Here is a 20,351-nt window from a genome sequence, read left to right as displayed (position 1 = left end):
CCTGTTCCTTCTCTCATAAGACCCTCCCCCTCCCCCTCCTTTCCTCTTCTGTGAACCCTTTCTGGATCTGTGTCTCAGCAGCAAAAGATTTTAGTAAAACAATTGAAGGGAAAAATCCTCACTTGTGTCTATTTATTGTCAGATTATTTCAGTATCACTTGTGGGGGGGGAAGTATCCCAGTTTCTGGCTCCTCTTGCATCTCCTTTTATCATTCTATTATTTGGGGACCTTTCATATCTATTTAAAATGTGTAATGGATCAAACATCAGGTTGCATATTTCCATTCTGAGTTCCTAAACCACTTCCTTGTTTTTTCCAATTACTCATGGGACTGCTTTCTGGGTCATGGCTTAGTGGGTATAGCCTTCTTCATAGGAGAAAGAGCAATTCTGAATGTTTTGGAGCCAAAAATCATAGTGTGATGCAGTTGCTGTGCTCTGGCAAGCCATTAAATGCTGCACTGGAGCTCCGCTGTGGTTAGAGTTAATTTGTGGGCTCTTTTCGTCCTCCCTCCTGCAGCAGCCTGGGCAGCTTATAAATAATTGATGAAAAACTGGAACCAAGAGATTTTATATAATTTTCTCCTGAGGAAGCAGGATTCCCCGAAAACATTTTCTGCATCAAACTCCCGCATCAGCTTGCTGAGCTCATTTGGATCCAAAACATAATTTGCCAGTTTTCTCCCATCTTTCTTAGGCTGATATCTCAGTTTGGCACCCTTGGTGGGACTTTCAGTTCTTTCTAATTTGGTCAGGTTTTGATTTGCACTGGGCAGTCTCAGAGGAAATTGTGTCAATTGTTCTGGGACTCTAGTTCTTCCATACTCTGCACTTGTAGCTTGTCAATGTGAAGTTTTTGGCAAGGAAACACAGATGGGAAAAATATCCGGGAATATATGGGACTTTCCAGCAACAGCACCATCTCTGCTAATCTCTTGCCCCTGCCAGATCAGCTGATTCTTCATAAAACTCAAACCACAACTACTCCCCCCACAGCTTGCATTGGAGAAGCAGGGTCGATGAGACCATTTGACGCGCACCAGTGCAAAGGGAGGGGAAGGGGCGTCCTTGCAGACAAAGCTGCCGAGTGAGCAAGTAAGAGGAGTGGGGGGGGAGGGAAGGGGGGCGGAGGCTGCATTTTTTCCCCATCTACAGTAGCCTCTTGTTCATAAAAGGGGAGAAAGGAGGGTTACAGCAGCAAGAAGGAGGGGTGTGATGTGTGAGTAAGGGGGGGGATCCATCCTTCCAGCTCTCTGTCCACCCCACCTCAACACCTGCTAACGGGACATAGCCAGAAGCACAGGTAGGAGAACGGGAGACCTTGCTTGGGTCCAGTCTTTCTCTGCCCCTCGCCCCGCCCCAAACCTCTCATCTCTCCTTATAACAGAAGGTCGGTGGTTGCTGCGGCAAGCGGGCGGGGGAGACCAAAGAAGACCGAAGTGAGCTGGGTGTGGGCGAGAGGAGTGCGGCGCTCGGTGGTAGGTGGAGGGGCGTCCTTGGGAGCATCAGATTGTAGGAATGTTTCGGGATGCGAAATGAGGGCGGGGGGCAGTCAGGAATGCTGGGTGGGCGTGGATCCCATCCTTGGCTGAGGTTCCCTCTGGAGACCAGGAAGACTGAGCAGCAGGTATAAGGGCGGGGTGGGGGAGAGTGCGTGGGAGGAAGGAGCTGAAACAGGAAAGTGGCGGGTTGGTGGAGGCGAGGAGACATCGGCGACGAGAGTCGATTCGGCTGTGTGTGTGTGCGTGTGTGCGCGCGCGCCGCCCGGCGAAATGGCTGGGGTGGGGGGGAGAACAGGGTTGGCTCTTTTTGCTCCAAGATGGGTGTGAACTAGGGATGCGGGAAGAGGGTGTGCGAGGAAGTTGGAAACAGATGGAGGGAGCGCTCGGTAATGAAGGCTTTTGACCAAGTTAGGGGTCTTCCAGATAACGTACCCTTACCCTACCTTGAAAAGGGAGAAAGCGAAGGCTGAGACGCCGAGTAAGGCAAGGATGCTACGCACACTTAGTCGCATGTGTAGAACAGAGAGGGGAAGGGTGACATCAGGGCTTTTCTGAAGGCAGCAAAGTGGGGAGGATAGCGAATGGCCTGTAGACCGGAGTAAGGCGCGAGGGATCAACGTGGTGGAGAGAGCGAATAGCCACGAGGTAAATCAGAAAGGAGAGAAAGGGAGCGGTGGCGGGGCGGCGGTGGCGGTGGCAAGTAAGAGAGGCTCCTAAGGAGCTGTCCATGGTAGAAGCCAGATCTGGGAGGGGGTTGAATGACGGGGAAGAAAGGCGTGAAAGCAAAGGGTTTGTGGAAGTGAGTTCACTCTCCAGAGCAGACGGGGAGTGTGGGGGAGAAGGGAAATAGCCGGTTCAAGAGATTTGGGTGCCTGGATGATGTTGAGCAATCTGAGATATGTACAATGCCTAGACAATGGTTATGGGACTGTTTGGGAGAAAAGACAGAAATCAGGACAGAAGAAAGAGAAAACCGATGTGGTTATTGGGAATATATCCATAAAGGGAAGGAAATCAATACAAGCCATCCAATCTTCTTTAGACAAGAAGGCTTCCAGTCACTGGAGGAGTAGAGAAACAGGCATCTGCTTAGGATGGAAAGCATGTACACAGGTTGGACTCACACCAACCGCAACCAACCCAGCCAAAAGAGAGAATGGGAAGGGGGAAAGGATATTGAGGATCACAAGTCCCACTTTGTCATCAGGTGTTTGTTTTTTTTTCTAATAAGGAGAAATTGTTCCAAAGTAGAATTGTGCTTTTTCTGTGCTAAATGACTGTGGGGCCTGTTCTTCATCCCAGATGATAAAAATTAATCTGGTTTTAGAAAACTTGCATAACTTAATACTCAAACATTTTCTATTCCTTGTGCAAGAGAGACTTGCTGAAATGTCATTCACTTTTAAGCCTTTCTATGAAACAATGTAGCTTTATTGTTAGGAATCTCTGCAAGCTTGAGTTATGGTTGCCTCAGAGAATAAAACAGATGGATTCAAAATATATAGAACTGCATCTGATTAAAGGAGAAAAGATGGTTGAAAATACCAAGATCTTGGGCTGGGCATGCCTTTTATCCTGTAGTGCTTCTCAACCTCAGCAACTTTTAAGATATGTGGATTTCAACTCCCAGAATTCCCCAGTTAGCCTTGTCAGACAAAGACAGAGGCATTGGCAAGGGTTTTTTCCTTGGGGTTACCCTTTTGCCATTTGATGAGCAGTCAAAAAGTTTAGAGGGACAGGTCAGGTATTTCTTTTATATGAATGTGTGTAAGTAATGAAAAGAGACAATTGTACTACTGGGCCATGTGCCACTAATATGTGCCAACTAATTAATACAAAATAAATAATGGCTTAGTTGTTTTGTGTGTGCTGGCGACACTGCTAATAAGATGATCAGTATGTCGGTATGCCTTTTTATGCACAGGGAATTTCCCCGTTTGAAGGTTTTCTCTAAGGAAAAATTGTGTCCATCAGAGAATCAGTTATGGCATTCATGTGCCAGCATTGGAAGTTGGTGATTGTATGTTAATTATATGGTATGTCAGAAAATAGCTAGAGTGTGCCATCTGGAGACGTACGCTATATAATTACTTGTTGTAGCAATACTGGTTATTTTTTTTAGCCTGTTTATAAAAGGGCGTGTATATATGCATACAGAGGTAAAGCATAAAATACCACATTGTAAGTATAGGAGCACATGCTCATTGACAAGATTATTTTTCTAATGTTGAATTCAGAAATAAGCCTGATTGACTTCTGTAGGATAGGTAGATGGGTATACAGTCCTTTCCCAATCTTGGCATCCTCTAGATGTGTTCAGGCTGCAGCATTCAGAATTTCCGGATGGAATTTTTTTGGCATCAGGAAGGATTGAACAGGATTTGTTAGAAACTATCTCACATTAGCTTAAACATCACTTAATACACATACTGCATTAACCCAAAGAATGTTTTATTTTGTAGAATATATTTTGTTAAAGAGCAATTGTTATTTGCAAGATACTATTTATGATTTAGCGCAATGTAATATGCCATGGTTAACCAAACCTAGCTCATTCTGGTATACAAACTAGATTCTGAGTTTATGATGATTTGAGGATGGCATGAATGGCAGTCTGAAACAACCTCATCTTTCTGCCTATTCCAGAATTCATTGTTAACTTGCAGTTCATGTATTCCATATTGGATCAATGTCTGATTTTGTGCTGCCCATCTCTTGCTGAGCCATGGCTCTGTAACATAGTATATGGTCTCTCTGTCTTGATTAGATGTAAACTGCCTTTTATAATTCCTGATTATCTGCGACGATCTTTGCTACACTGCCTATAATGGATCTTGAAGGAAGAGTTGCGGTGGCAAAAAATTTGGAATCTGGTAGTACCCTTTTCGATTTACAAACATATTAAAAGGCTAAATAAATAAATAATAAAAGATCCTGTTTGCTCTAGTGCAGGGGTGTCAAACTCATGGGCATCATGTTGTTGTCACATGATGTATTGCGACTTCCCCCCCTTTCGCTAAAACGAGGATGGGCATGGCCAGCGCATGACACACCTGGCCCGTGGGCCGTGAGTTTAACACCCCTGCTCTAGTGGTTAAGGCACCTGGCAAGAAGTTGGATGATAGTGAGCTCTACCCCTGCCTTATGTGCAAAAGCTGACTGGATGACTTTGAGCCAATCACCAGAGACTGAGAGTTCTAGTCTCATTTTAGGCATGAAAGCCAGCTGGGTGATTTTGGGCCAGTCACTCTTTTTCATCCCTACCCATCTCATAGGGTTGTTGTTGTGGAGAAAATAGGAGGAGGAAGGAGTATTAGATATGTTCACCACCTTGAGTTATTTATAAGAAAAAATAGTAAAGGTGGGATTTCAAAAAAATTCTAAGTTTTGGATGAAGCTTACACACCTTGATACAATTTTTAGTAAAATTGTACCAGATTCCAGATGTTTTGCATTGTTGGTCATTTGACTAAGTGAGTTCATCTCATCTGAATTAGTATGTTCTACAGTAGATTCACAAGGCAATAACCATACAGTACTCGAGCTAAGTAGATTTGGCAAGGATGGCTAAATCCAACAATTTTTATTCCTGTTTGCTTCTCATTTTCAATTCTTTATTTGTGTCCCATTTCTACACCACTTTGAACTTAGACAAAAAACCTGAAGAGGCATACAATTTTTTTTTTCTAATGTGCACTTTTTTGAACACAATTTTGCCTTAGGCATACTTTTTTAAGGATTCCTTTTCTTGCACAATATAATTTTCTATTACATCATTTTCTTCAGTATCATTTTATGAACTCTTTCCTTTTATTTATACATTTTGGCATAATCTTTAAAACTGTACAATGGCAATTGTTTTTACAAACAACTAAGTTTTTCTTCACATTCTGATTTGAAAGTAAATTTGCACTGAAAGATGAACTGATGTCTCATTTATCCCTTAGACTGAATATGCTTAGAGTCGGGGTGTGTATTATCTTGAATTACTGAATAAAGACACAATTTATGAGCAATTAATAATACAGTGTTTCCCTGAAAATAAGACCCTATATTATATTTTTTTGAACCCTGAAATAAGTGCTTGGCCTTATTGCCATGTGCTCAAAAGCCTGATTGGGCTTATTATCAGGGGATGTCTTATTTTGGGGGAAATGGTATGTACTGTTGACCTTCCACATATGACTCATAGCTCCTAGTCTTACTATTTTATGTAAGATAAGAATTGATTTTGGTGCTTTAAGCTTGATGTCTGACTGTTCTTGTAAGAAGTATCCCATCAATTACATCTTGTTTATATTTCTTTACTTAATAGGAGTTGCCTAAAAGTGTTTATAAAGCTTCAGATAGTTTTACTATTTTAAAAACAAAATGTATATGCCAATAATGAAATAACAGGTAGGTATAAAGATAGAAAATTGCCAATCATGTGTCAAGAATAGGGCTAACAAAAATAAAGACGCCATAATTAGTACCTTTTGTACAAAGTCTTAACTCACTTTTGAAAAGGTATTTGGGAGAAAATCTAGTTGCACCATCTAAAGAGTTTCTTGTAAATCTGATCTTCCAATGAAAAAATATTTATTTCTACTGGAACTGAATCAAGCCGCTTTGTGGGATCTGAAGAGACAGGCCGGGGTGGGAGGGGAAATTATTTTCTTGCAGAAGGATTTTTTTTCCACAGACCATTTGAACTGCAGCGATTATGGAGTTAAGAGGGAAGATCCAGTATCGAACTGAGCTGAGAAACTAATCAGCAATTTATTCAGACTTCTCAAATGGATGATGGGCGAGACCATTAAATGGTTTCCATTAGCCTGCCATGCTCTACCCTAGATGAAGTTCCTGAACTGCCTTTAGCAGCAGCTCCATAAAAAGTGCATTACAGCCCTTGAATCTGGAAAACACTGATACAGGAATGACGGCAGATGAGCATCAGCCAAGCTTGTTCACACCAAGCAAGGCGAGTGGTAATGAAAGCCAATTTAAGAAACAAATTGCATCTTTAACACAAACCCAAGAAGGGCACTTGTGAATGCCTCAGACTTGTTTTTAAATATGTATCAGGAATAGCCACTGAGCAGGGAACTGGATCTGAAGATGAATCCCTGGCCATCAAACCTGACGGGAAGGTCCACATCAGCTCCCTCTTCCCAGTTTTATGTCTCCACAGAAAGGGGAATGCAAAAGTCTTGAACCTGGAAAGGAAGTAGTAGGAATGGAAGGCATTGAGAATTTAACACAGTTTGGGCTCCCTCCTCTCCATGAGTGACCACAAATCTTTTACACTCTCAGTGCAAGAGGGTATAAAGTTTATGTAAGAAAAAAATCAGTTAAGAATCAGTTTGGTGCTATAAACCAAACATCTCCTGCTATAAACTTGACGTTAAGTCTGCATTCCAAAATGAAAATGTAGGGGTGTGTGTGTGTATTGTCTGACTATTGATCCTTGGTGAGTGGCAGTGCAACCGCAACAGTTCCTGTGAACCATTAATTATTACAATAGTTTCTTCCCCAACTTGGTCTTGCCAAAGCTCATGTTGGCTGACAATGGTACAAGTTATAAGCCCAAATATCAGGATGTCAGAGATGAGGAGGAATGATGTAAGTTTTTAAAAATTAAAATAATATATATTTTAAAAAAATCTTTGTATATTATTTCTTAACAGTTTTCCTTTATTTTGCATATGCCTAAACATAGTGTAAGGACGGAGGGCTTTATGTTTGCTTGTATTCAAACATTAATTTTGAACTCATCCAAATTTTGGCGTTTAGATATTTTGAAGTCCTGCTGATCCCCACAAGCAAACACAACTTGGTTAATATTTGAATGGGGGATCATTAAGAAATCCCAGGGCTGCAAAGCAGATGGAAAGGAAAGAAGTCCCTGCGGATTTTATTCTGCTAATCACTGCTGACTAAAGGCGATGGCACTCAGCTCTGTTTCAAGGCTGTCTGAAGACATTTCTGGAGCCAGCAAGATGTCATGGAGCACTGTTTTCTCCCTGCTGAAGTGATGCCTATTTATCTATTCGCATTTATATGCTTTCAAACTGCTAGGTGGGCAGGAATTAGGTGAAGACGGGAACTCATCTTGTTGTGCAGCGCCCGGGTCTCAAACGAGGCTGTTTGCCTTCCAGCCAACAATGTCAACATCTTAACCACTGAGCCATGGTGCTACACTGCAAAGCAGATGAGTTTGTTAAAAAAATAACACCTATCTGGGAGAAAAACAGTAGCAACTCACTTCCATAGATTATTTATTTTTAGCTATTCTGTTTCCACAAAAATAAGACCTGGTCTTATTTTATTTTGGGACCTAAAATAAGCACAAGGTCATATTTTTGGAGGATGTCTTACCCACTTACCTTAGGACCACTGCAGCCAGGCCTCCCACACCCCGATAGCTGTCATGCTGCTATCCAATTTCTTCTGCGGCCGCTTTCAACCATTCACGGACAGATGTCATATGGCTCATCGTGCCAGTACCACCACTTGCAAAAGGAGCCTGCACAGCTCATTGTGCTGGTGCTGCCACTTGAGGCAGGATGCATGGTATCATTGCGTGCATGAGTGGTGGCACCTGCACCATATGGCATATGGCCTCCTGCCATGAGCGGTGGCACTGGTGCAATATTCCACGGCTGCGAGTCGAAGTCGGGCAGTGGCGCAACAGGTGTCTGGCCGTGGGGGAGGTCTGTCTGCGGTGTTTCTGAGGTTAGCAGGTGCAGAGCACGTGGTGCAGCTCCATCTGCACCCCCACCCTAGCTTGATTTTTACACATGCACTCACCCCATCTCGTACAGAGTTTCCAAATAGAAACAAAATTCATTATGTTCTTGTCTTTAACCAAAGCACTTGATTTAGCCATCTCTGCTAATTCCATCAACTTTTGCAGCCATTCGCCCATTGTGGGAGGTCTGCAAATATTTCTCAGCTAATGATCATTTCCATGTCCAACTTCTTATCTCCAAAGTGTCACTTTAGGAGTTCAAAAGGTCTCCTTTCGGAGCCTCGGGTTGAATGACATGGGAACAGCGTCTCTATTATTTCCTCTTTTCCTCATGGCAATTCAGAGGTAGAGAGCAGGCTCTGGGGCTGATGCAATCCAAGGTATCACCTTGTTCAATGTTACTGAATTCAAGCCACCTCTAATTCTCCCCAGCCCAGATCCTTGCCTGTCATGTCAGACGATGTTGAGAAGAACGAGGCTCCTCCAGAGCCAGAGGCAAAGCAGGATGAAGGAGAGAAGCAACAGCAAGAGCTGGAGCCAAAAGCTGAGCCAGAGCCAAAGCAGGAACAGCAACCACAGCTGGAATCCCCATCTCGTAGCCCCCCAGCACCAGAGGCCCCTCCGTCATCCATGCTGGTGACCGTCACCATTGAAGAGGAGACTGTGGGGGGACCACAACTGAATGGGGATCCTTTGGGGATGAGGGCCGGCTCAGCTGAGGAATTAGGAACCACCCCAGGCCCTCCTGGCAGCCCCCCGGCACGGTCCAAGTCGGCATCGCTGAATGACCTGAAGCCCCAGAACAGCGTCAATGGAGGCCCGCGGGCAGTTGTGAGGGGAAGTTTGTCCGGCTCTCAGGTGCATCTTGCGGGCACAGCAGCATCTCCGCGGGCCAGTCTGAGTCGGCAGGCCTCAGCAACCGGATCGGCAGCTGGGGAGGCTGGGGCGAAACCCAGAGACTACATATTCATTGCTGCTCTGTCCTGTTTTTGCCCCATCTGGCCGATCAACATTGTGGCCTTCGTGTACTCTGTCATGGTAAGTGCCAAAGCAGGGTTGGACAATTAAAAGAGCCACCGAGTATGCGGATCTTGTAAAATACTTTCCCTGACATGGTTAAATGCTGCTTTCCATTTACCCTTTCCACCCAACCTACCTACTGCTGCACCCATACTTTATCCACACAAGAAAAAAGAAGAACAGTACACTTAGTCTGCAGGAATGGAACAGGCAGGACAAGCATATAAACAGGATGCAGACTCCACTCTCCCTCACACTGATGATATACCTAGTTGGGTAGGAAAACATCTTCAATCAAAGAACCGAGCTCAGAGAACAGTAAGGATTCCACAGTTCAATCCTGCTCCATAGATACAGGTAGTCCTCAATTTACAACCATTTGTTTAGTGATCATTCGCAGTTACAAAAGCATTGGACAAAGTTACTTACAACTGATCGTCACATTTATGACTGTCACAGCATTCCCATGATCATGTGATCAAAATTCAGGGACTTGGCAATCAGCATGTATTTTCAACCACTGGGGTTCCCCGGGGTCATGTGACCTTGCCATTTATGACCTTCCTAGCTGCCTTTCCAACAAGTGAAGTCGATGGGGAAAGCTAGATTCCCTTAACAACTGCATAATCGACTTAACCACTGCAGTGTTTTGCTTAACAAGCGTGGCAAAATAGGTCCTAAAATCGGGCTCAAGTCACTTAACAACCGCCTTGCTTTATAACAGTTAACAATTCTGGTCCCAATTGTGGTTGTAAGTCCAGGACTACCCATATTCTCTTCTATTTCCAATTTTTGGCCTCTCATGCCAGTGGAGAAAGCTTCTTCAGCTCTGACAGGATAGTGGGGAATGGAAGGATTTATATTCCTTGCAGACAGCTGGTCATTTGCATCCTTTAATTTAGAGGGTCACTGAAGCACTTGAAGGTTTATCTGAGGGTCACCTGAGGAATGTTCCTATAGACTGCAATTTTTCCTCTGGAAACCCATTTCTACTCCCACACCATTCAAAGGGTGTTCATCCCAAATAGTATAGCTAAAAATCTGTAGATATTCTCAGTCATCCAGGTCATGGTTGTCCCAGGCAACTGGACTTTTCTTGTTTTTTTCTTTTGAAGACATTTCGCTTCTCATCCAAGAAGCTTCTTCATCTCTGACAGGATAGTGGGGAATGGAAGGAAGTCCAGTTGCCTCCTGAAGAAGCACCTTAGGGACAACCATGACCTGGATGACCGAGAATATCTACAGACTTTTTACTCAGGTGAGCTCTTAAGAATTTAGAATCACTTTTAACATCCTTTTTCTTTTTGCTCCCTCTTCAGTCCCGTAACAGCTTCCAGCAGGGAGACATCGATGGGGCTCGGCGCTTGGGGCGGGTAGCAAAGCTGCTGAGTGTCGTAGCCCTGGTCGGGGGCTTGCTCATCATTGTGGCCTCTTGTGCCATCAATTTTGGAGGTAAGTAGCCAGGAAAGCACCGCTTGATGGGAGGATTTCAGTCTAGGGAGTCGTGATGTTTAGATTCTAGACCAGTGATTCCCAATCTCAACAATCTTAAGATGTCTGGACTTCAACTTCCAGAATTCTCCAGCCAGCGTGCTGGCTTGGGAATCCTGGGAATTGAAGTTCGCCCTTCTTGGTTGAGGAACACTGTTTTGGATTACTTCAGAAGATGATTTCAGAATAAAGACTTCCCTTTCTTAAAATGGAGTCTATGTGGATTCTTTGTAGAGTAGACCCCACTGGGGAGGACAAAGCGAGATGAGTGTTGTTTGTGTTGATTGTGCTGCAACCATTAATGGCTGCTAATGTTGCCCCAAGAGAAATAAACTGCTATAATAATCATCATCATCTTAATACATTAAAGAGTTTTATTGTGGCAAGAAGTTACATAAGTATGACCCAAAAGATCTACAAAGTCTGTTTCATGGAAATCAGCATTCTTATTAAAACCTGCAGCTGCTCCAAAACTGGGGTCAGGGTTTTTTTTGAGGGGGGCTATAAGCCAACCAGAGCACTATCAGATTTTGAGGTAACCAGATAAGATATAATTATCAATATTAATTATTATAGATAAAAGCCTAGCCTTTATCTTTACCACTGGTGATAGTAAAAAAGTTAAAACTGCAATCAGGGCATCAAAGCCACACCCAGTCTATTTATTTATTTCCCGCCTTTATTACTTTTATATGTAACTTAAGATGGTAGACACATATAATATTCCTCCTTCCTCCTAATTTCCCTACAACAACAACCTTGTGAGGTGGGCTGGGCTAAGAGAGAGTGATCGGCCTCAAGTCACCCATCCAGCTTTCATGGCTAAAGGAGGACTAGAACTCACCGTTTCTTGCTTTCTAACCTGGTGCCTTAACCACTAGATCAGGGGTGTCAAACTCCCAACCCATGAGCCGTATGCGACACATGCTGGCCACCCCCACCCCCAGTTTAGCGAAGGGGGGAAAAGTCACAATACATCACGTGACGATGTGATGACGTGAGTTTGACATCCCTGCAGTAAACCAAATCTTTCTTTATATATCACCTGTTCAATGTATGTAAAAAGAGGGTGGGATTTAGATCACATGGTCACAACTGCCATTTTGACTTTTTTGACCCTTGCACACCCCTGTATCTCACACCTTCCCTTGATGTAAGGTCATGAATCTCCCCCTTGCTTTTCCTAATGGTCTGTTCCTGCATGCTTCGGGTTCCAATGAATGCCAGGGGTAGGGAGGTTGAATTGAGCACATCTGAGATATTAATCCCTCGTGTTTCCTAACAAATAGTAAACAAATCCCTTATTTTGCTCTCTTTTCCTGTGTTTGTTTTCCCCTCCTCGATTCCTTTGCCCTTGTTCCCTTTCCCTCAAACCTTTCTCCTTCCCAGTGTTTCAGTGAAGGTAGCTTTTGGCTGCCACTGCACCCCTAGCCCCAAAATTTCCATCTTTGGAGCAGGGGACCAGTATGACTACAGTGCACCTATCCTTTTTCATCTCATCTGCCCCCCTGCATCCCAGAACCATACAAAGAAAGAGCACAAGGATGGAAACGATAGAAAGAAAGAGAGAGAGGGAGGGAGGAAGAGAAGACAAAGGAATACAAATGAAAGAAAACCGAAGAAACAGCTTGCGTTGTGGTTAAACATTTCCACTCTCACTGTAGGGAGTTCAGTTCCCCCAAAGAAACTGGAACCAACCGCCCCTTTCCATCCGATGGAGAAAGAAGGAAAAAGGAGGAGCAGGATTCCCATATTCTCTCCCACAGTCTCCCTCTTTCTCTCTCATTTTCTTTTCATCCATCCAGCCATCTCTTCGACCGGTGACCTGTCTGCCCATCTTCCATCTACTGCCAAATTTCAACAGCAAATAAAACTCTTTCAATCTTCCATGTTTACAATGTTCTCTACTGGAGAAAAGCTCTTCCCCTCCCCCCCCCCACAACCCTATGAAGACAGTGGGGGAGCATGTTTACACATTTTTGCTGGGAACAAAGGAAAAGAACCAGCCTAGGAAAAGAGGAAAATGTGATCTCTCCCCTGTGGTGTTTACAAAAGACAATGGACAGGGCTGAGAAGAAGTGGACTGAGAGCCATGAATTGGTTTAGAAACTGGCAATGATGGAATGACTTAGAGCAACTTACCATGACTCCAAAGGTGTGGTATCTAGGTGGAGTATAACTCAAATAGGTGTGGTTACACACCAATAAGACATCCAGAAAGGCTTGTATAACCAAACATACCACCCCGCCAATCAACTGGAAAAGAAATGACAATGGAGTGGGTGAAATTAGCTGAAGGAATGAATTAAATTCAACAGCTTGAATCACAAGAAGGTAAGAAATGTATGGTTGGAAACGGTTGTGAAGATGAAAAAAAAAAAAGGGAGGGGGAACCCTACAGAGGCTACATGCAAAAGAAGGAGGTGATTGGAGAATGAGCTCTACGGAGGAAAATGTTACAGATCCAACAAACCAGAATGAAATGACAGGAAAAGAAGTTGGAAGAAAGGCAACAGAGCTACTAGGAGGACATGAAATACCTGTTTTCGGAATCCTAAAGAAGAAAGTGAGATTGCAATGCTTAAAATGAGAATGTTGGAATGAATGAAAGAAAGGTTGTAATAGAAATAAGGAAAGGGGTGTATGTGTTAGCCAACATCCCATTCTAAAGTTGAAAGCATGAAACAAAGACCAACATATTTTCCCTTTTTAAAGAACCATCAGCAGGCAGAAAAACAGGATTGCAAAGCATGAATGTGTGCAGCATCTTTTGATTGGTGGATCGACGTATTTGACTCAGTGACAGGCTGTGGGAACTGATGAATTTTGGCGAAACACTATTTAGAAAAACCCAAAGTATTTAGCAAACATGAGAGACAGCTGGGGCATGAACGTGGCAGGAATTCAGGGTGGCCGTAGGATGAGTTGGGGAACATGCCAAGAAATTGTGGGGAAAGACAATTCCAAGATATTATGCTACCTGAAACAAATGATAAAATATATCTTTATGTGCAAAGACAGATTTAAGTATCCCCTTGTACTTGAGGAAGGAAGAGTAACTTAAAGAGGACAGGATAAGCTGCACAGCATTCATGGTTTGGTTTCCAGCATAGTTTACAGTGCACAGTGACTGTTAACCTTTTAAACTCTTGTGAAGCATTTGCCATCAAAAGGCAATTGTATTATAAATGTTAAGTCTTCACTGTGAGGGTTGCTAACAGGATACCTTTCATATATCTAAGTCCAGACTTACCACAATTCCCACCCAGAGGCCATCTCCACACTGTTTGGGCATTATGGGAGTTGTGGTCAAAAATATCTGGAGGAGTCCCATTAAGGAAACTGAAGTTCAACATGTCTTCCTGTTCAATCTTCTCCTTTGGATCAGAAAAGAGATTGTGAATTTCTTTGCTCAGGTGCTTCCAAAGGCAGAAAAGGCAGAGAGAGTATGCACACACTCTCCCTCACACACAACAGAGGAGTAACTGTGCCATATCTCTCCACCCTAACTACAGAGAATGAAAACCCTCAGTGTTGTGAGGATCAGAACTGAAGCAGGAAGGTGTGTGAGAACCATGCAGTGAAGCATGAGTGTGAATAGGTATCTGCAGGAATAACAATGTAATAGAGAGGAATATATGCTTCCACCCTGTATATATTACATTATTAGTTCTTTGTTGGACAAAGGAAGCTTCTAATTCTAATCTGCAGTCAGAACTGTGCTATTAAAAACAAAACAGAGCACCCCTGTTATTGGGAGTGTATAGATCCTAGTCAACATTATCCACAGTGTAAGAGTCAAATCAAGAAGAAATGGGGTAATACCATCTAGTTACTAACAAAGAAACAAGACATTCTCTAAGGAGGAGGGAGAAGGAAAAAACCCAGGACAGATGAAAACTTGCATGAGATTCAATTCAAAAACCAGGACAGGGGAACACCTCTATCCCCGGATTAGGAAAGGACGCTGGGATGATACAGACCCCTCTTTGGATAGTGAAAAGATCACACCAAGTCAGAGAGGGAGGCACATCTGCCCAGTGTACTCACCAGATATGACGCAGCTGCACAGGGAGAGAAGGGTTGAATGAAGATGCTTCGCTGAGAAATGTATTCTTGAGCGGCCATATGCTCCATGCAAGCCAGAAAGAAAGACATCTTGAAAAGGCTTAGATAGACAACCAAGTATGTGGTTGATCAGAACCTGCTTGGGGGCGGGATGGGGATGTCAGGGGGGAGAACAGGGAGAGGCAAGGACACCAGCAAAGAAGTTGTGTGTAGCAGACACTAAATTTACACCCAGCACAATGTGACTTTTATTTCTTTACTTCTTTTTCTTTTTTGGCTTTGGTTTTCCTGCAGACTGTTACACAAAGGGGATGGGTTGGGTTGGGTGGGGATACCGGCAGCCTCATGGCAGCCTCCTTTACAATTTATACTTGGGAGAGAGCATGGGGCATTATTTAAGGGGTAGGAGGTTCTGAAACTCCTTCCACTATTAATCCCACCTGCACGATGTATGAGCCTCTGGCCCTGTGCCAACCATCCTGCCCAATTAAAACAAGTAAAACCAAAATGGCCCATTTCTCGATGGATGCATGATGCAGCTGGAAGGTCAGTTTTGGTAGAAGGAGTCTTCTCCGCAGCCTTGGGGACCGTTAATCTCTAGGAGGCAGAAGAGGATGGCTGGCAGGGTGGGGCCCTGGGTTGTTGTATTTTGATGTTGAAATGCAAGTATTCTGTCTGCATGTTTTTATATGCTTATATTTGGGGCAGGGAGGGAAATCAGGAACTTGGAAAGGAAGAGAGAGAGAGAGAGATGTTAGAGCAGTGAATTTCTCAAGCCTGACAACTTTAAGACATGTGGACTTCAACTCCCAGAATTCTGTGTTAGGGACTGAGATTTAAGATAAGATCATAGCATTCAAACATGGATCGATTTGGGGAACTGGCAATTAATGGGGTTGGTTGGTGATTCGGAGTCACTCAGAATGGAAACAGGTTTATCTGATAGGGATGGAGCTGTGGGTACCAGTAGTGATGATGGGTAGGGAAAGGACCGGATGTATTCAAGAAATTTAGATTTCACACAGTCATGGATCTAAATTTCATAGAAATAGGACAGATTCGAGCTCAGAATAGACCAGCCACAATGGAAGAATCTGAGAACCAACAACTGTCAGTAAACTGGGCTTTGATGAGCCAAATCCTGTCAACTAAAGAGGTTATTTCAACTTCTGGTTGCCAAGAAGGGGAATGAAATAACCAATTCCTCATTTGGAACCGAAAGTCAGTCCCCAGATCCTAGATGTCTTACTCAAAATGACTTGCTAGTTGACTTACATCTTAATCTTAAATCCAGAGATATGAGGCCAAAACACTATTTGAAGGACAACTTTGTCTATGAAGATTGTCATTCATCCAGGTCATGATTGTCCCAAAGGTGCTTTTTTTCAAGAGGCAACTGGACTTTCTGGTTTTTCTTTGAAGATGTTTCGCTTCTCATCCAGAAGCTTCTTCAGCTCTGACTGGATTTCCCATTCACCACCATCCAGTCAGAGCTGTAGAAACATCTTGGATAAGAAGCGAAACCAATGGTGGTATTCAGCTGGTTCTATCTGTTTGGGCGAACCAGTAGCGGCAGTTGTGGGAGGCTCCGTCCACCCGCCTGGACATCATCATGTCCTGTTTTTGATACTCTGCAAATGTGCAGAAGGTCCTGCGCATGTGCAGAGGTGTCGCGAGTGAAGCAAGCACGCATGCTCACATTTGCAAACCGGTTAGCGAAGGTAAGTCAATATCACCCCTGAGTGAAACGTCTCCAAAGAAAAACCAGAATGCCCAATTGCCTCTTGAAAAAAGCAACTTTGAAACAAGGGCGACTTTGATTGTTAACTACCTGTCCTCCCATCTCTCTGTTAAAAGAAAAGTGGTCCTTGATCGTATCCATTTAAACAGCTACAAGGACAGTCTTGGTAGAGAGAAAACGTGTATTACTGAAGTGTGTTACAAGTAGAATTTGGGATAAGAGGTAAAGAAAGAGATGCTTGAGCAGAGGGTTGGACTAGAAGACCTCCAAGGTCCCTTCCAACTCTGTTTATTCTATTAAGAGTACTGTGGGAAAAGATGGTACAAAAATAGAACCTAGACTGAAGGAAAGGCTAGTTTGTCAGGGGTTTTGTTTACACATATAAGTTATTGAATGAAAATCACATAACCTATATCTTTGACATGCTGCTTGATAGATGTTTTCATATTGGGGTGGGCAACGTTTTGGATGCTAACCGATAAAACTTTGCTTTAATATACTATTTGGGGAGGAAAATTAGGTGTTTTTTTATGGGGAAAGAACAGGGGAGACTTCATTTTTTATTCCTTCCTCCCCACTCCCCACCAAAGTGTAAGATGTAAATTAATTTCCTGCTTTGTGGAGTATTCATTGTGCTTCTGATGGTGCAAAGTTGAGGGGCCAAAGCAGAATACCTTATCCATTTCGTCCTCTCTCTTCCTGGGTATATGTGGATAATGAGTTCCTGTCTATGAGAATCAAATCATGTCATTATTCTAAAACACAGCCCAGTTTGTTATTTAAACCTAGTCTTCCCAAACTGGTATCTCCATAGAGGTGCTCAACTACTCATCTCATCAACTCAAGACAAGAGACTTAAGAATTGAATGCCCAACACATTTGGATGTCATCAAGTTAGAAAAAGCTGAGCTCTAAGCTGCTCATCAAATATAGTTATGAGCTAAAACCTGATTATAAATAGGTTTAATTATAATTTTGTAAAAGATGATGCTGTTTATTTCCTTACATGTCCCGTTTGTTCTTTTTGACATGATTTGTTCTTGTCAATTAAAAGGATTCCAATCAAAACAGGGAAGGGATAAATTGGTCTTGAATCTGGGGTCAATCAACTCTCTTGGTTAGATTCAGAATTCTGTTCCTTTTGCGGGTTGGGTGGGCTCACAAAATATTATAAATCTTAGTACCACTTTGTATAAAGGTAGTGGGTGGGTGGGAGACTGGACATGATCAAATTATAAACTGCTACAGACTTTTTTGTATCAATGCATGAATCGAGTAAATAAACTCAGATGCATGAAGTGGTGTCAAGTGATTCTTCTGAGAAAATTGGGGGATGTCCAAGACGTGATGTCACCAGCCTGTGTAAATTCACAGCCTTTTAAAATCCACAATGAAAATGAAAAAGAATGAAAATTCTTGTTAAAGCAGGTGTGTTTATTTCTCACATTGTTCTGTTTCTATGAGTCATAGCCAGTAATTACATAGCCTCGGGTACTGACAATTTTGGCTTCTACATCACCCAGATATTTTCAGATGGATGGCTGGAATTACTGGAGCAGAAACTTTAAATAAGACCCCAGGAGAAACATGCAGCCCTCAGCAATTATAATGCAACTAACAGATGCAGCCAGAGATTCAGAAAACATTGTCCTCACGAGCCAATCTCTCAATGCAAACAAACACAGAACATAAAACAATATATGGGACAAAAAAATGGAAGTCTGGTATAGAATTTTGGAAATTGGAAACAGCACCAGCCACATTACAAAATGATGGACACAGTAGTCACAAACCAATAATTTAGCAGAGGATAAATTAAGCACATCGCTGAAATTTCAATGGCAGAACTGCAAATAAATATATTAACTTGGTCTTTTGCAGTATCCAACTTCCTATTTTTTAAAAAAATAACTTAAATAGCTTCCTATTTATTTATTTATTTATTAAAAGAGTATTCTAAAAAGTTGAGCAAGGCAAGGAGTTGATGGATCTTAAGGGAGCTATCTGGCAGGTCTGTTGACCAATTATCACATTGCCCAACCCTAGTTACCATTAGGCATGACTGCATTGTGTTTGTATACACATCTTAGATCAAGGGTGCTTAGATCTGGCCCATGGGGCTGCTTTGGAAACAGCAAAGGACTGGCCCACAGTGCCTCTGCCAGCAAAAATGGAGCTCAGGAGCCCATTTTCGCTGGCAGAGGGTCTCAGGAGGCCATCGCAAGCGAAAAAAGAGCTTGGGAGCCCTTTTTTGCTGGCACAGGGATGCAGGAGGCTGTGGCAGGCAAAAACCGAGTTTGGGAGCCCTTCTTCACTGTGGTGGCACTCACTGTGGTGGTTCATTGTGGTCAGGCCACCACAGGCACCCGACACGAGTGACATTGAGCTGGCCACACCCTTCCCAGACCTCTAGAGGTCAAACAAAACCCTGATGTGGCCTCAATGAAATAGAGTTTGACACCCATCTTAGATTATTGGGTATGCTTTAATGGATCTTTAGGTCCATCCCAGTAAGTGCCTATACAGAACATTATCCTATAAGAGAGGAATTAATCTTTAATGCAGGTTTGAGCAGGTTTTCTGTGTATCGGTGTGAGCTTTAATGTTCACAGATCCTCGAATGATTACCGTGTTGAAAAACTAAGATGATCAAAATTTCAAGAGATTTTTAGTCATTTCTTTTATATTTTGGGGCATCTGTGACATGACAGGAAAAAAAAATTGCTGATCAGTGCTTAAAAGTGTTCTAAATATTCTATATAAAAGTTAGCAACTGAGCTAGGAAGGCCTTTATCTCTTCAAATGCAGTCCTTTTATGCCCTTTCATGATAGGAAAACAAAACGGCATGTAACCATTTGAATTTAATTTCTGCAGCCTCTTGGGAACGGAAAAGGTGTCTTGGCAAGATTTGGGTCTTGGCAGAATAACAGACTACCTCTTTTATCTTCATTCTACTTCCTCCCTTAGGTCTTGTTGACAAAGAGGCTTAATCTGCAAACATCAGCCTATTTTATGGCTCCTCTGATTTACGAATGTTGGCTTCTCCTATACTGAACACATTTATTCTTCCTCCTTGACCAGGTGGTCAATCTTCTCAGTCTCCAGAAGGCCGTTAAATACTGGCTAGGAATATTTGCCATGTTTATCTTGGGTATTCATCCAGATCCTTCCGTAAATAATCAGAGACTACCAAATTAAGACACTCAATCAGATGGTCAGGTATACAGACTTTATTACCATAACCTCTATTCTGTTGAGTAAGAAAGAGGTTTTTTTATTGGACAAAAGTTTTACACTTTAAAATCTATATACAATATATAGACACTCGGGTTTGAAACGTGCAGCAACACCACTGTGGGGGGCTTAGAAGAGTTATCAACATCAGCCCATCTTTGGAGGAGACAAAGTGAAAACATTACAAGGAATGTCTATGGAGATTCTCAGTTGCCCAGGTCATGGTTGCCCCAAAGGTGCTTTTTCAAGAGGCAACTGGACTTTCTGTTTTTTTCTTTTGAAGATGTTTTGCTTCTTATCCCAGAAGCTTCTTCTTCTGAAGAGAAACGTCTTCAAAGAAAAAACAGAAAGTCCAGTTGTCTCTTGAAAAAGCACCTTTGGGATAACATTACAAGGGAGGACCAAAAATAACCATTTCAATTTCAGGGGTACTCCTTGCATTTTAAGCAAAAGAAACTGCATGGTAATGGCATTCTAATTTGGCTCAGTCAAGTGTTTTGCATGATAGCCTTCATGTTTACTTCCTTCAATACAGCCACCATGATTAAGCTATGCCTAAGC

At 42.8% G+C, this 20,351-nt stretch overlaps 2 protein-coding genes across 5 annotated transcripts in view; one reads left to right on the top strand and one right to left on the bottom strand.

The window, feature by feature from the left end:
• Nucleotides 1–67: 67 nt before the first annotated feature.
• PRRT2 (proline rich transmembrane protein 2) lies at nt 68–19,637 on the top strand. Of its 4 annotated transcripts, none has more exons than XM_058180797.1 (4): nt 68–1,087; nt 8,668–9,273; nt 10,575–10,707; nt 12,136–19,637. In XM_058180797.1, the coding sequence occupies exons 2-4, from the start codon at nt 8,686–8,688 to the stop codon at nt 12,144–12,146; spliced, it is 732 nt and encodes a 243-aa protein (XP_058036780.1). In that variant the 5' UTR covers nt 68–1,087; nt 8,668–8,685; the 3' UTR covers nt 12,147–19,637. The 4 variants fall into 4 exon arrangements, with proteins under 4 accessions (XP_058036780.1, XP_058036781.1, XP_058036777.1 ...); XM_058180798.1 differs by having other exon boundaries at nt 8,673–9,273; nt 12,136–19,619; XM_058180794.1 differs by having other exon boundaries at nt 68–1,095; nt 12,136–19,619.
• The window catches only part of CDIPT (CDP-diacylglycerol--inositol 3-phosphatidyltransferase), a 29,946-nt gene continuing 10,768 nt past the window's right edge, over nt 1,174–20,351 (bottom strand). The window contains exon 4 of the mRNA XM_058180800.1: nt 1,174–6,700. Coding sequence (XP_058036783.1) covers nt 6,508–6,700 — 193 coding nt within the window. The 3' untranslated portion in view covers nt 1,174–6,507. The remainder of the gene's footprint in view (nt 6,701–20,351) is intronic.

This window comes from Ahaetulla prasina, chromosome 4 (genome assembly GCF_028640845.1).
Source record: "Ahaetulla prasina isolate Xishuangbanna chromosome 4, ASM2864084v1, whole genome shotgun sequence".
Lineage (NCBI taxonomy): Eukaryota > Metazoa > Chordata > Lepidosauria > Squamata > Colubridae > Ahaetulla > Ahaetulla prasina.
The sequence above is the reverse complement of the archived record's forward strand: the minus strand, read 5'-3'. Positions and strand labels throughout refer to the sequence as shown.

Excerpts from the sequence above, each read along its gene's own strand:
- PRRT2 (XM_058180798.1), top strand. The coding sequence starts at position 897 with ATGGGACTTTCCAGCAACAGCACCATCTCTGCTAATCTCTTGCCCCTG. Across the intron at positions 1,088-8,672 it reads CTTGCAGACAAAGCTGCCGA|ATCCTTGCCTGTCATGTCAG; the intron begins GTGAGCAAGTAA and ends TCCCCAGCCCAG. Across the intron at positions 9,274-10,574 it reads CCTTCGTGTACTCTGTCATG|TCCCGTAACAGCTTCCAGCA; the intron begins GTAAGTGCCAAA and ends CTCCCTCTTCAG.